This window comes from Euwallacea fornicatus, chromosome 11 (assembly GCF_040115645.1).
Source record: "Euwallacea fornicatus isolate EFF26 chromosome 11, ASM4011564v1, whole genome shotgun sequence".
Classification (NCBI taxonomy): domain Eukaryota; kingdom Metazoa; phylum Arthropoda; class Insecta; order Coleoptera; family Curculionidae; genus Euwallacea; species Euwallacea fornicatus.
In genome coordinates, this window is record NC_089551.1 from 3,605,353 (window position 1) to 3,620,504 (window position 15,152).

The window sequence follows — 15,152 nt, forward strand, 5'->3', positions numbered from 1 at the left end:
AGTGTATGCAAATAGCACGAATTCCTGAACAAATCCCCAAAGCGTACAAATGTTTATTTACCACCCAAGCATATTTAATTCCCCGGAAAAACGTCAATCCTGCATTATCTAAAAGAAGGAGACTTGACCGGTACTTTTATAGTTCTTGGCGCATATACTTTGGGTACTTTGCATTCAGGACCCTTCCATGAGTGAGACGTGTAACAATTTAGAATTGTTTAAAAGAGACGCAGGTACGAGGGCGAATTCAATTAAATAGCGAGAAATTTGATATTTTAAGACAAGTTTTTGATCATCATTATTTCGTTCAAGCAATAATTGCACAAGTTTCCTAACTGGAGTCACTGGATAGGAACTTGCGATACATGATTTACAAGATTTTTGTGAATTTCAAGTATGAAAGTTCCCTCGTATACGTACATTATTGTAATTACAGGAACATTAACATTACTAGGTGGCTGTTAGGTTCCAATTAAGAGGCGCATCGCTAAAAACGCATTAACTTTGATTGCAAGTGAAGAACCAACGAACAATGTCTTTACATAATTTTGATGGCCTCGGTTACGTGGTTAGAACCGCAAAAGTAGATAATCGAGTTTTCTGTAAATATTTGGAAACAATATGTAAACATTGTGTGTTAATTGCATACGAGTAACATTAAATAAAGAGGTTTTCTAGGAAATGGTAGTAGTGATTCGGATCTGGTAAGTTAAGCTCGGCATGTTCAGTAACTAAAAGTTAAGAAGAAACTCGTTGCTGTAATACATGCACGTTTGATTGAGGTCCATCATAGACGCAACTGAGGACGATGCACAAGGTGGTCCATTATTGATAGTACAAAACCGTTTATCCAACAAAGTGCTACTCTTTTGTAAAACAAGTGATGCCACCGACAAAGCTTTAATAGTTAGCTGCATTTTTTAACTACAGGGTGATTTTGAAAAAATACCATTTCGGACCCCCCTCGTATTTGATTTATGATCTGGACCATTGAAACGGAGAAAAGGGATTCCTAGGTAGAATTTTCAGTGGAATTCAAAGCAGCCCTAAGCTTTTTTCTATATGTTATAGTTTTTCTTAGTTATTGCTTATTGTTGGTTTTTTTCTTATGGAACACCTTGTATATTTTGTCATAATAAAATCATACTTGTAATTCTCTTTTAAAAAATATACAGTACTACAGGGTTGTTTTTGTATTTGGTTGGCGAAATTAATATTTATTACTATTTAAATTATTTTTAGTAAGCAGACTATTAAAAATAGAAGGTTTTTAATTTGACAGCTAAATTACCTATATTTTCTGAAAGCTTGAGTTAAGTTATGTTAAATTTTTTCCCGCTTGATATGGCAGTTTTTGAAAGATTTGAAAAATATGATCATTAATGTGTTGTACAGGGTGTTTCATCGAAAATTGTCCACCACAATTATTTTGGATTATTGCAAAAGCTCTTAAAATGCCAAGACATGTCAATTCTGTTTTTGGAAAACACACGATAGCGCGGTTTTAACTTTATTAAAATAACCCCTTCTATGGGGGTGCAATCGACGTTGGGATTTCAAATGGGACCGTGGGTTGAATTTTAAAGATAATAACATTCTCTTTAACGAAATACCAATTTTAAAAATTTTTGACTACCAGTTCGGAGAAAAGTATACAGAAGATGCCACAAAATATATAAAAAATCCCTTTAACAAACTCGAATAATTGAGCTTTTTTCTTTATAACAATAAAAATTTTTACTTTACTAAAGGAATCCACGCAAAAAATTGTTTAATTTGTTGCTTAGCAATTTAAAATGTATTTAGTTCTCGTTTCTTCCTTTGAGCTGCATCCAAAAATATTAAGTGAATTGTTCATTACTTTTGAATTTCTAAAAATCATTTATTCTACGACAAAAAGGATTGAATTAATTTCGCAAACTATCAGAACTTTCAGGTGTCTCTGCGAAAAATTGCTGGGATGCTTTGAAAGCTTAAAAGTATTGGGTGGGTAAATTTCGGTGTTTTTATAGGGAGTCCACGAAATAGTAAGATAGGAAAAACAAATAAGGCATTTTGGATGTGTTTTTTCTTTAGACAAATTCAGTGCCGGTTCCAAAATTTTTTTTTTCGAGTTTTGTTCACGTGTTATAAACAAAAATTCAATTTTTGGCATTTACGAAAAATCCTCCTAATCTTTTATTTCGCTAGTTACACAAAAATAAATTTTACATTATAAGTTTTTGTTTGGAGCAGATTACAGTGATAAATATTAAAAAAATATATAGTTTCTAGTTTTTAGGGTTATTAAATAAAGTTATTTTTTTTGTAAATATAAATCATAGTTGGTTCTGGCATCGTTAAAAAGAAAGGTGATCTAAATTTGAAAAAAAATGTACGCAATCAGAATTAAAAACGCTTTCAAAGAAGGTGTCACTCGCCCTATAGCGAGACTTGAGATTCCAAAGTTGAGTGTTTACTCGCGAAGATAGTTGTTTTTGACGACTCTGTATTTAACGCTAAAATGTACCCCCCTTAAAAGCAAAATTGACGTGTCGCGGAGATATCTAGTATCTTTATTGCAGTTCAGAATACTAAAATCCAATAATATATAGGGTGTTCCCTTCAAAATAAGCAAGCCACTGTCGATCTCCTGTACAACCGGAAGTGTGACGTCATTGAAAATGTTTTAGGTGGGATTGTAACTTTGCTATTCATAATTTCTACAAAACGTCTAATTGCCGTTTTCAGTGGGACACCCTGTCTAGTTATCCACTCAATTTGTAACGTTCCATAAATACCAATGTAATCAGTTATAAGTGATTCAGTGCGAAATACATTAATAAACTTGATAAACAAGAAGATTTAATTACTGTATGTGGCTCATCATCATTTATGCTATCACAAGATGTAGATAAATGCAAAACAAAAATTGCTGTTCCCCATTTTTCTGGTTTATTTATGGGCAAAGCGACTTGGAAATACTTAACCATACTTAAAGTTATTATAAATTGAAAAAACAAAAACTAATTAAGCTAATTAAAAGAATTTAAGCTTATTATGAACTAAATATGAACAAAAATCAAATTTCTCAATTTATTCGGCCATTCATTTTCGAATTTGTTCTTAACTGCTGCGAAAACCCCTTTAGCATTGGAAGATAAACAATATCGATTACATCATCGATATTAAATGAAAAAACCTTGGAATTCAGAGATGTGAAGGCAGTTTATCTATTTAGGTGATAAGATTTGGCCAGGGGACTTATCTGCGAAAAATCTGTTCTAGTTCATGAGCGAACATGACGAAAAGAGCGTAAAAAATCATCCAGTAGTAGTGGAAAACGAGCGTTATGGACCAAGGAGAAAGTACTCAGAAGGCCTCAAATCCCCGTGAGGGGGCCTCAATATTCTCTATTATATTTTTCTAGTAAGTATTTGATGTAAGACTGTATTAGTTAAGAAACTAAAGATAATGGGCTAAACAAAAATTATAGGCCTCTGACTTGGTGGACTGGGCGTTGTTTAAATATGATTAAAAATAAGTCATTGCGTATGTTATTGTTGTTCTCTAGTAACGCTAGTGAAGCTGATAAGAGTTTAAATTCAAACTCAGTATATTGATTTGCAAAATAATTATCGATAATATACCGGATTTAGAGATGAACTTGCACAGAGGATCGTCGACTGTATACTGAGTGTGCCAAAGATATGAGTTTTTCACTTAACGATGGCTTTAGTGATTCTCTCTAAGGGCAATTTTTTTCAGCTTCCTAGTAGAGACAGTAGAAATGATCCCAGGGGGAGAATCCAGGCTTTATGAAGAAGAGCTTGCAAAGACCCTTCGCATTTACCTTTTCAAAAAAATATATTTCGTAAACTGAATAAGCCGAATATATGCGTATTACCCTCAGGGATAATTTTAGTAACTCTCTATTACTAAAAATTAGCGATTTTTTGGATAGAAATGATCTCAGAATGAGAATCGACTCTGATCAAAAAAGAACTTGCAGAGATTTTCCAAATTGAGGACTTAAAAAAATTATAACTCGCAAATTGAATAAGCTGAAGACATGAGTCTTTTACTCGAAAGTAGCTTTAAAGATTTTTTATTAAGGGAAAAACTGGTGATTTCCTGAAAATGGGAGCCGAACTGTATCTAAGACGATAATCGAATTTTTACTAAGTAACATTTGCGGATTTGTTCCAAATCTATCACTTCGGAAAATTATAACTTAGAAATTCTCGATTCTTACACTCAAAAATAGCTCCAAAAGTTCTCTTTTATGAGAATAATTGGAAACTTTCTAGAAGAGATAGCAGAAGCATCCTCACAGCTGGAGGCGAGAAACTACACAAAGGAGATTGCCGGGAGAGCGATTCTTTCTACTTAGACAACTTTTCACAAGACAAAAATATTAATTATCTTAATCTGTCAAATTGGCTTCTTGTATATGGGATATTTCGAATTCGACCTCTATTATTCAGATCTCGGAAACTAGATGAGTTACGAAGAAGTTTAAATGGGGGCAAAATTTTGTAATTTAGCGCTTGATCCAATGTCGTTTCCGAAATTTGAATTTTCGCGAATACTTCTAAAGAGATCCAAAACAAACTAAAAGTTTGAGATTTCGTTTTTACTTTTTCTTTTATTTGATAAGGAAGCCCAAACCACAAGCACATTTTCATCGTCATTTTTTCTCAGCTACACGATAGCGTTTTCACATATGCCATCCGTCTATTTTTTTGTCGAAAAATCCATTGTGGCGCTCATAAGAAAAAATAAAATTGATGATGGTAACTGAAAGACGAAACGTCGGGTGGCAAATCTGAAAATGCCATCATGTAGCTAAAAAAGAGTAGTAATGCAAATGTATTTCTGTGTAAATAACGCTAAAAAAAGGAATCACTAACTTTTTTTTTTTTTTTCGGTTATCTTCAAAAGTACTCGATTCAAATTTTGAAAATGTCATTTGGTCAAGTGTTAAATTACGCCACATTGCCCCCATTTAAATTTTTTCGTAACTACTCTAGTTTCCGAGATTCCTATGGTGACGGTCAAATTGGAAATGTTTTGGCTTAATGAAACCCGCCGTTGTGTGTAGGTATCGAATCGAATCCACTATAGGAAACCAATCTTACTCAAAAACTTTCGTCCTAAGTTTTTCAAAAATCAAATTTTTTTAGTTCTACAGGATGTTCTTAAACTACCGAGTTAAATTTCAGGATGTGGTTCTATACATCAAATATTACAAAAAATGCAAGGTGGAAAATTCAGCCTACTTGTAGGAAATTTAATATTTTTTTTGAAGACTTGTCATGTTTTGTAATCTAAATGCCCTTTTATCTTTCTTTTCATTGCCATTATAAAAATTCCAATAATTCCGTCGGAAAGCCACTGAAATTTCCTATTTTAAACGGCCTGCACGTAAACCTTTTACCTCTTTTCTAAATTTTCAACTGTGCATTGCTCTCAAAGGTTTCAAACTTCCAAAAGTTCACGACAAACATCTACAACCAAGTACCTTTCTACCATAGTACCGTTTCTTGAGTTTACCTTACATTCAAAAGAGTGAGGGGGGTGTCGGTTATTGAAAACCACATGCATAGAGAAAAAATGTATTTAGAAAAAAAATTCTGGTATGTTAAAAATAGCGTACAAGGATAATGCGGGCACAATTGAAGGACTTGCGCAAAGAATATTTGTGGGTTGCGTCCAAATAGGGGTAAGGACGGGAGAGATCCATGGCGTCTGCCGGACAATTCTTCGGAGGTGAAGGTGGTGCTTGCGCCAATAAAGGCTTTGGACAATATTTATAATTCACAAAGCTTTGTTTAAATTGTTTCTCAATTTTTGCAAATACAGTTGTTCTCTGTATAAGTGATATTCAATAACTGACACTAACCCTCACTCTTTTAAAAATAAGATAAACTCAAGAAATGGCAACAAATGCTACCACGATGGAAGGGTACTTGGTGGTACAAGTTTTTTTACGAAGTACGAAATGGTATAAGGTGGGGGATTTTTGGGGCAATGGACAGTTGAAAATTTAGCAAAAAGAATGAAATAGAGAAGTTGTATGTTTAGGCCTCTGTAGAACCAGCAGGGTACAAACAAGATGGACTTACAATGGTTGCTTAAAATAGGAAATTGAAGTGGCTTTCCAACGGTACTGTCCAAATATTTTTAGAGGTAATGCAAAGGAACGTGCAGCGGCATTTAGATTACAAAACTCGACAAGTCCTCAAAAATAAAAAATCAAAATTTCCTCAAAATAGGCAGAGTTTTTCGAGATTTTCTACCGTATATTTTTGGTAGCGTTCGATGTGTAGAACCTCCGGAAGTTTGGCTAGGCAGTTCGGGGCCACCCTGTATAACACGGAGGGGGGGCCTTACAGATTCCATTTATTTCAGCTTCACAGCGCCTATTTTAAAGAAAAGCCGAACAAGGGACCTTCAAGAAAAGGACGTCTACAAAGTACTACCGAAATTCGAGTCCGAGAAACTGGGTACTGAATTGGAGACGATCTGGAACCGGAAATTGAGCGCAGTAGCGCCGCTCCCTGATGAATCAGTCGAATGTCCCCTGACACCATACGGCACCAAGGGTCATAAAATCGACAACTCTGCTGAAGTTTCGATATTGTATTGTTTAATCCGGAAGTTTGGCTTGTACTATTTCGGTTTGGGAGTCATGCAGCTCGTAGTAAAGTCTACCGTGATGTAAGTATGAGAAAATAAGGAAGACACGTATCAAATGTAGAAACTCCAACAGTTTACTCCTACCCAAGGCGATCTCAAGGTTTGTAGCTTACTTTGCGCCAGGAGAGACATCAATTTCCAAGTCCCAGGTCTACGGTTATGCCTTCACTGTAGTGGCTATAAGCATGGTCAACTGCATTTATAACCACAACTACCAGCAACTGATAATGGAGTTCTCGCTTCGAGTGAGAACAGCTCTCTGCAGTCTCATCTATAGGAAGGCTCTGAAGCTCAATGCTGAGGTCTCCTCCGAGTTTTCCATAGGAAAAGTCGTGACTTTGATCACCAAAGACGTGCAATCCATCGATGCGGTTATGATCTTCTTCAACGATATCTGGGTGGGGGTGTTGCATGTGGGGCTCGTTACCTACATGATCTACACGAGAATAGGAGCATCCGTTTTTGTGGGGATTGGGTTTTTCATCATAGTGATTCCTTTTCAATGTACGTGGGGTTTATTAGAAGGCACATTATAGGGAAATTTGAAGCATTTATTCTGTCCAGCTTATTGCGGAAGAAAGTTTTCCTTGACGCGGCTGGTGGCGGCCAAGTGCGCCGAACAAAGAATCCAGCTGGTGAAGGAGGCCTTGAATGCCATTAAAATAATAAAAATGTATACTTGGGAAGGCTTCTTCGAAAGACTCATCGGTGCTGCTCGAGTGTGAGTTTACCCTCTTAAAACTACTTAAACCAAAATTGCATTTCTCCCTTGCAGGAAAGAGATCCAAAAGCTGAAAATCATCTACTACCTAAAGGCCGTTATTGTTACACTTGGAGGCTTGACTATGAAGGTGGCTTTCTTCCTACTGATCATCACCTACACCTTGGTAGGCAAGACTGTAACAGCCGAAACTGTGACGTTTGTAAGTCAGTCCTTCAACTCTCTCCGCTCCTGCATCACCATCTCGATTCCCATGGGAATCAACAGTTTAGCGGAGTTTTATGCAGCTATGAAGCGCTTTTACCAATTCTTGAACGCCCCCGAATTCGTCCCTTTAATCCACGACAGAAAACTTTCCATTGAACCCAAAGTTTACTTAGAAAAAGTCTCAGTGATGATTCATGGACAGGAAGTCCTGAAGAGCGTTTCTTTGGATGTGAGCAGCGGCGGGCTGGTTGTTGTGAGCGGAAATATTGGCAGTGGAAAGAGCTGCTTGCTAAAGACTATACTGAAGGAGTACCCAATTTCCAGTGGGAATATGGTGGTGAACGGTACTATTTCCTATGCACCAGAGGAGCCCTGGGTATTTCCTTCTACAATCCGGCAAAATATTCTATTCGGACAACCCTACGAGGAGCAGCGCTACCAGGAAGTTCTGCGTGTTTGTGCTCTGACTTACGACCTCAACCACTTAAAGAACCTTGACAATACTGTGGTTGGGGACAAGGGGATAACTCTGAGCAAGGGGCAGCAAGCCCGCATTTGCCTTGCCAGGGCTGTTTATACGGACAGCGACATTTATTTGTTGGACGACTGTTTGTCTGCTGTAGATGGCCACGTAAGTATTGATTGAATACGTGGACTCAATGTCCTAGAATAAATGGACGCTTAGTCCGCACCAAGAAGCTAGAGAAGAAGTGGGCGGAGCATTATTTTTATAGTTTGGTCCGCTCCTTCTGGCTAATTCGGCACTTATCCATGGCGGTGAAAGTTTCTATCGAAATGTATTATACAGGGTGATTCGCAGTCGATGATAAGTTAGATATTTAGGTTTTTTTTTTAATTTGCTAATATAGATAATCGCTGTTGCCCCATAGAGATTTCCAGCAAAGTGAAGTTCTCGGTTGTGCAGGGTGTTATTTAAGTACGTGGTCAGATTTAAAGGGGTGGTTCCTTAAGTGATTTTAAGACGAAAAGTTTATATAAACAAAGGTCTTGTAATGCTTCGTTTTCACGATACAGGGTGTAAAACTTTTTTTTATTGTTTTTTTTTTATGTAAAAGTTTTAATAATTTTTTTGCCAATATTGTTGAAATTTGGCAGTGTGATTTATAGTTATCATTATTATTTGTGCGCCTCTGACTTTTTTCAATCTTTTATATATTTTTTCGCATTAAGTACAGTCGTGGCCTCCCAGGTCACTGGATTTAATACCGTTAGATTTTTTTTTGGGATATGTAAAGTTCTTCGTTTAGAGAACTCCGATTAACACCGATGTAGGATTAATCCAACAGATACGGGAGTCCTGTATTCATAAAGATATATGCCGGGAATATTTCAAAGTGTTCGGCTATCAATATTCAGACGAGCTAATGTTCAATTTTAAAATTGAAAGAGGACATTTTTAGCAACTATCGTATTTTCGTGTTAATTCTTGTTAGATGTTTTTTCATTAAAAAAATACGTATCATCTGTGTAATTGTGGTTTTTATAAAGTTTTTCTTGTATGATTTTTTGAAATTTCCGGCGTTACTTCTGTGCACGTCAGTAGCAAAAGGAGAGATACAATTTTTTGTTTAAAATCTTTCTTTGTACTACATTAAAAAGTGTCACCAAGTTTCATCGTCATATTAGTCTGCATCTTCTTGTTATGTAAGACTTTTTTTTAATGTATAACGATTAAAGGAAAAAAGTTTGACACCCTGTATCCTGATAACGAAGCTTTATCAGACTTATGTTTATACAGGTTGGTTAAATTATCTTGAGACACTAAAAATTTCCATTAACGGCGCATTTTTGAATCAAACGTTCAATTTAGGGTTATTCAGTATTAAAGGGATGTCCAAGCAGCAATTTCCATTTTTTATTTAAACAAAGTTTTGTAGGTTATTTGAAATTGACCTCTATTTTTCTCAAAGGCGTATCGTTTTTTTACAAATTCATGTGCTTCTGAAAGAGAGAAATAACTTTTATTTGAAATATTTTTCATGCAAGCGCAAGTTTAGCAGATATGAAATGAAATATCTAAAAGTGCGTTTTTATTCTTTTGATTATATCAATAAAGCAAAATGGATAATGGCAAAAAGTTTATTACAAAAGTGTTGAAAGTAATTATCCTGAACTCCAATACACCTGTCAATTCGCTTTCTGAAGGATTCACTACATTCCAAAACAGTTTTTCTACTGATAGCGCCACAAGCATTTGCAATGCGTTCCCTCATATTTTTCGGTATAGTTGGAATTTCCTGATAAATTTTGTCTTTGAAGTAACTCCATAAAAAAAAGTCAAGGGACGTCAGATTGGGTGATCTTACAGGCCACGCAATAAGACCACCTTTATCAATTCATCGATCAGCAAAATCCTGATTTGGTTCATCTCATACCTGTTTAGCTTGTATAAAAAAAGTATTTTACCTAAAAGTTATTTGTCTCTGTCAGAAGCGTGTGAATTTGTATTAAAAACGATACATTGTCGTTTAAAAAAATTGAGGTCATCTTCAAATAATTTCGAAAACGTTGTTTAAATAAAAAATGGAAATTTGCTATTTTGTCACCCCTTTAACACTGAATGACCCTAAATCGAACATTTGATTCAAAAAGTGCACCGTTGATGAGAATTTAGCGTCCCCCCCCCTATATAAACGTTCCTCTGAGACTCACTCAAAGAATCCTCCTTGAAGTTTTGTAACGTGTTTAAATAACACCCTATATAAAAATAGTAACACCTCCGAAACATTAAACGGGACATCCTGTATATTATGTGATCTGTAGGTTTGCCCATTTTTATTAAGCGTTAAGATTGAATCAACCTGTACAAGGTAAAACAAATTTTCTACATGGGACAGATTTCTGGACCTTTTCGATGCGCTCTCTATCTACAGAACAACAGCAGTCATTGCGCTTATTGATGGATGAAATGATGGTACCGCCTTCGTTATGTAATTAGTTGCGAAAATATAGCCATTTAATCACCTATTTTGATTAAGAAAATTAAAAATTAGAAAAAATCTGCTCTCGATGTGCGCAGAACTTTCGCGTATCCGAAAAGGAAATGTCATGTCCTCCATTTTTGCCGCCATGGATTAGTGTCTCATTTGTGACGGATGGAGCACAAAAGCGTAAAAAAATTATGTTGCGTCCAGGTTTGGGTCATTGATTGGAGTATTTCACATCAAGCGATTTTATTTGTGTATTTTAGGTTAATAATCACGTGTTTAAAGAATGCATCAAGGGTTTTCTGCAAAGCAAGCTAGTCATTTTAATTAGCAACAATTTTAGCAACATCAAGCAGGTGCCCACGGGAAACGTTTTGTTCATGGAAAATGGGCGAACGTTGGATTTGGACCAACAAAGGGCTTCCTTAGACAAGAGGATTACTTACTTCATTGATGAAGGTGCGTGTTTGAAGAGTGTTACGGTACGTCCAAATCTGTTGTAGTTATGAGGCTGCAGTTGCCAAAAAGGCCAAAAACCTGCTCAATGCCACTCTTCAATGGAGTAATTCGCAGCGGCTTTAAAGCTTTTTGGATTTTATGCTGCAGCCGATATCTTCCCAGTTTCTGACACAACCTCAGTATCTTCATCACAATTCTTCTAAACCTGTAGATAACCGGTTCTATCCGGAGGACAGCGATGATGATAATGAACCTTCTGAAGAAGACGCCTTGCTTCTGCATAAGGAATACACGGAACCCAGAAGAAACTTGCACTACGAAGAAAACAAACAGGGAGGAGTTCTTTGGAAGAACTACGTCACGTACTACAAGTACACTGGAGGCATTGCTGTGTTGCTGTACATGATTATAGTGTTTGTCTTATGCCAATCTGCTTTGGCTTATTCGGAGAAACTGCTCAGTCGATGGTTAGTTCAGGTTGCTTTTTTTGATCAGCTCAACTCTGTTAATCACTTAGGGTCGACGTAGAACCAATGGTAGCGAACTTGAGCAGGACCAATCGTATTGATACCAAGGAATACCATGACTCACTAGGCGCAAGAAATTTGCTAGTAAAGTTGTACTGTTCGATGGTTCTTGTTGGGACGATTTTGTCGTTGGTTCGCTCCTTTTCCAATTTCTATTTCTGCACAAGGGCAGGAAGGAAACTGCATAACGTCTTGGTCGCAGGGGTGCTAAATGCCCGCATGACATTCTTCGATCATCACTTTACTGGCAACATCATCAACAGAGTGTCGAAGGATTTCCACACCATAGACGAGTCCATCCCCTTTGTTATTTACGAATTATTCCGGGTAAGCCTTGGCTCACTGTTTTTTGGATGATCTAAGACGATTATTGCAGAACCTCTGTTCAGTAACAGCAACAGTGTTTCTGATAGCCACAGTGAATTACTACTTCTTGATTCCTTGTTCGTGCCTGTTCCTCGTACTGTTTTTCATTCAGAGATACTACCTGCCCACTGGAAGGAGCTTAAGGCGCCTAGAGGCTGCTAGTAAGGTGTCTCCGTCAAAAGTCAACAGAATTTTACTTGGAAATCATTTGCAGCCAGAAGCCCGATGATTGGCTACATTAACGCATCCCTCGAAGGACTGATCACTGTCCACGCCTGCAAAGAGGAGCGAATTTTACAGCGCGAATTCGACAGACACCAGGACCTTTTCACTTCAGCCTACTACATGAGCCAGTCCTGTGTGCGCATATTCGCCTTCTCTTTAGACATGATGTGTCCCCTCTTTTTAGCCTGCATAATCATGAAGTTTGCCATTTTTTCTGAGGGTGTCAAGGCGGGAGATGTGATGTTGGCGGTGACCCAAGCGATGGGTTTACACGGGATGCTGCAATGGGCCATCAGACAGGCTGCAGAAATGGAGAATACGATGACTTCGGTGGAACGCGTGTTGGAGTATGCCGATGCCGAGCAGGAAGATAAACAGGCATCTGACTCTATCCTCAAATGCCCGCCTAAAACGCGTCGCTCGTCGCAGATACCTTCACCCATTGCAGGAGACATCTCATATGAAGACGTGTCTTTAACGTACGAAATCACCGGGGAGAGGGTTCTGAAGAACATTAGCTTCAGAATCAAAGAGAAGAGCAAGATTGGAATAGTGGGCCGTACTGGGGCCGGAAAAACTTCTATAATTTCAGCCCTCTTTCGACTATACGATTACCAGGGACACATTTTTATAGATGGATTGGACATCGAAAGTCTGCCGCTGGACATCTTGAGGTCTAACATAGGAATAATTCCGCAAGATCCGATACTCTTCAGCGGCACGATCAGATCCAATATTGATCCCTTAAATCAATACCCAGACCTTACGATTTGGGACGCCTTAGAGAAGGTTCAAATGAAGGACTCGATTTCCAGTTTGGACCAGCCAATTACAGACCATGGTAAAAACTACAGCTCCGGTCAAAGACAACTCTTGTGTCTAGCCAGAGCGTTGGTGTGCAAGAACAAGATAGTGGTGCTGGACGAAGCTACAGCCAACATGGACGTGGAAACGGACCGATCGCTTCAGATGACCATGCAGCACCATTTCAGCGATTGCACGGTTTTGACCATTGCCCATCGCTTAAATTCATTCCAAGTAGCGGATAAGATTTTGGTCATAGAAGACGGGAGAGTTGTACAATTCGACACGCCCAGTGCTCTATTGGCAGATAAAGAGGGACTGTTTTACAAGATCGTGCAGGACTCTGGTGGAATAACCTTTTTGTAATCTTGTCTTTGTATGATTTGGTTTTATAAGTTATTTAAAAAGTACTAGAGGACATGTAGTACAACTAGTCGAAATACTGAAGAAAAAACTTACAATGAAGAAGGGAGGAAAAATGTTACCATCTCCGTGTCCAGAACTGGAAGCGTACTCGTATAAAGCAAATGTTCTGTTATTTTGTATGTAAATTTTGTGTCTTTATGTATCATTCAATTTTTATAATAAATACATACAGGGTGGGTGAATGAAACCGAAACAAGATAGATTTGTTATATTTATCGCTTGCAAAAAAAGTTGCTGAGACCCGTAAATTTTTATTTTAGTCTTTTGCATATATTTTCAACTTCGCCACTTCCAATCGCTTAGGGAGTGAGGAGGAGATGCTCCGGTTAAATCTTAAACGGGATTAGGGAGTCAAGTGATACTTTACTTTAAAGGTCATCGAATTCTCTTCTCAACGCTTCCAAGTTCTTTGAATTTTATTCAGTAAATTTAGAGAAAACACGTTTATAAGAAATCGGCAAAGTAACGCTTTTCGCCCCTTTGTAATTAGTATTATTTTTATGTAAGAAGTGCTTAACGTGATTTTTTTTTAATCATACATGAACTAACTTGAAGCAAGGAAGCAGTTTTTCTCAGTTTTTTATGACTTAATGATCTATCTATTTTTATTATCATCTACAATCTATTTTGATACATTTAAAAAAAAAGGTTTGTCTTACGCATTGAAGGCTTGAAATTATTATCATTTATCAGTGTCTTGTAAAGGTTTACTGGTAAAATTTCATTTTATCAATGAATTTTTACTGGGATTTTAATAGTTATTTCTGCTATGGACTTCAATGCTTTTAACAAAAATTATTGCAGTCATTTTTTTACCTCCCTTTGGAAATAGATGTGATAAATAATTTACATTCAATTTATTTGCATTTAATACTTCACATGATTTTGCCTGCGATTATTTCGGCTGAAAAAATGTTGAATACTTGTTAAACTAGAAAGTAAGTAACACAAGAAAAATTATCGGTGTACGTTGAATGTAGATGTTACTAATCATTCCTCCTTTGTATGGTTGCTTTTATTAAAAACTTAAATTTTCGCTCAGAAAGAATGACTTTTTCTCACAAAAATTATCATTAAAAAATTGAAAACAAATTTAAAAAGCATTACTACTTCTATGTCGGTTCGTTTAATATTTAAAACTTGTTTTGTCGAAAATTATTGCATGCAATTCAGAGAACTTGGAAGCGTTGAAAACAGAATTCGATGACCTTTAAAATGAGGTATCACTTGACCCCAGTCCCGTTTAAAATTTAACAGGTGCCTATTACTACCCCAGAGGGTGGGAAGTGACGGAGTTGAAAATATACGCAAAAATTTACCGCCGACCCCCTCTTCCCCCCCGAAATAAAAATCAACGGGTCCTAGCGATTTTTTTTCGCAATTGATAAATATGAGAAATCGACTATGGTTCGTTTTTATTGGCCTACTCTGTATATGACTATAAAATAAATCCGCGAGAAAGGGGCTTAAAATTTTTAGCAAATCCATCTGCTCAGTCTGATTTTCAAAAAAATATAATACAGGAACCAAGATTCGTAAACCGACAACTTTTTACGGTTTTCATAGACAGAGGACAAAAATTACCAGAAAAATCAAAGAAAAACACCTGAAATCAGGGACGCAAAAGGCTCCTCTCCTTTGAGACACGAGCTTAATAAGGTTGTCTTGAGCTTAATAAGGTCGTCTTGAGAGTAACACGAACACTGACGGTGACGCACCCGAAGCTGCTCATACAGATCTTTATCCTTTTCAAGAGGGCGCAATTTTCACTTTTTTCACGCAGAAAAA

The 15,152-nt window shown here is 36.9% G+C and overlaps 1 protein-coding gene across 5 annotated transcripts; it reads left to right on the forward strand.

Annotated features, from left to right (window-relative positions):
• Window positions 1-494: 494 nt before the first annotated feature.
• LOC136341818 (ATP-binding cassette sub-family C member 4-like) lies at window positions 495-14,825 on the forward strand. Of its 5 annotated transcripts, none has more exons than XM_066287151.1 (12): window positions 527-623; window positions 679-704; window positions 3,221-3,408; window positions 6,394-6,702; window positions 6,755-7,185; window positions 7,246-7,402; window positions 7,457-8,240; window positions 10,821-11,016; window positions 11,228-11,483; window positions 11,534-11,870; window positions 11,920-12,070; window positions 12,124-14,825. In XM_066287151.1, exons 3-12 carry the CDS (start codon window positions 3,332-3,334, stop codon window positions 13,302-13,304), a joined length of 3,879 nt encoding a protein of 1,292 aa, XP_066143248.1. In that variant the 5' UTR covers window positions 527-623; window positions 679-704; window positions 3,221-3,331; the 3' UTR covers window positions 13,305-14,825. The 5 variants fall into 5 exon arrangements, with proteins under 5 accessions (XP_066143247.1, XP_066143249.1, XP_066143248.1 ...); XM_066287153.1 differs by having other exon boundaries at window positions 538-623; window positions 3,268-3,408; XM_066287150.1 differs by having other exon boundaries at window positions 495-704.
• The last annotated feature ends 327 nt before the right edge of the window (window positions 14,826-15,152 follow it).

What these genes read in the sequence shown, in the direction of transcription:
- LOC136341818 (XM_066287150.1), top strand. Translation starts at nt 3,332, where the DNA reads ATGGACCAAGGAGAAAGTACTCAGAAGGCCTCAAATCCCCGTGAGGGG. An exon ending in GAGAAACTGCTCAGTCGATG is followed by an intron (nt 11,484 to 11,533) that starts GTTAGTTCAGGT and finishes TTAATCACTTAG; the next exon opens with GGTCGACGTAGAACCAATGG. An exon ending in TTATTTACGAATTATTCCGG is followed by an intron (nt 11,871 to 11,919) that starts GTAAGCCTTGGC and finishes CGATTATTGCAG; the next exon opens with AACCTCTGTTCAGTAACAGC.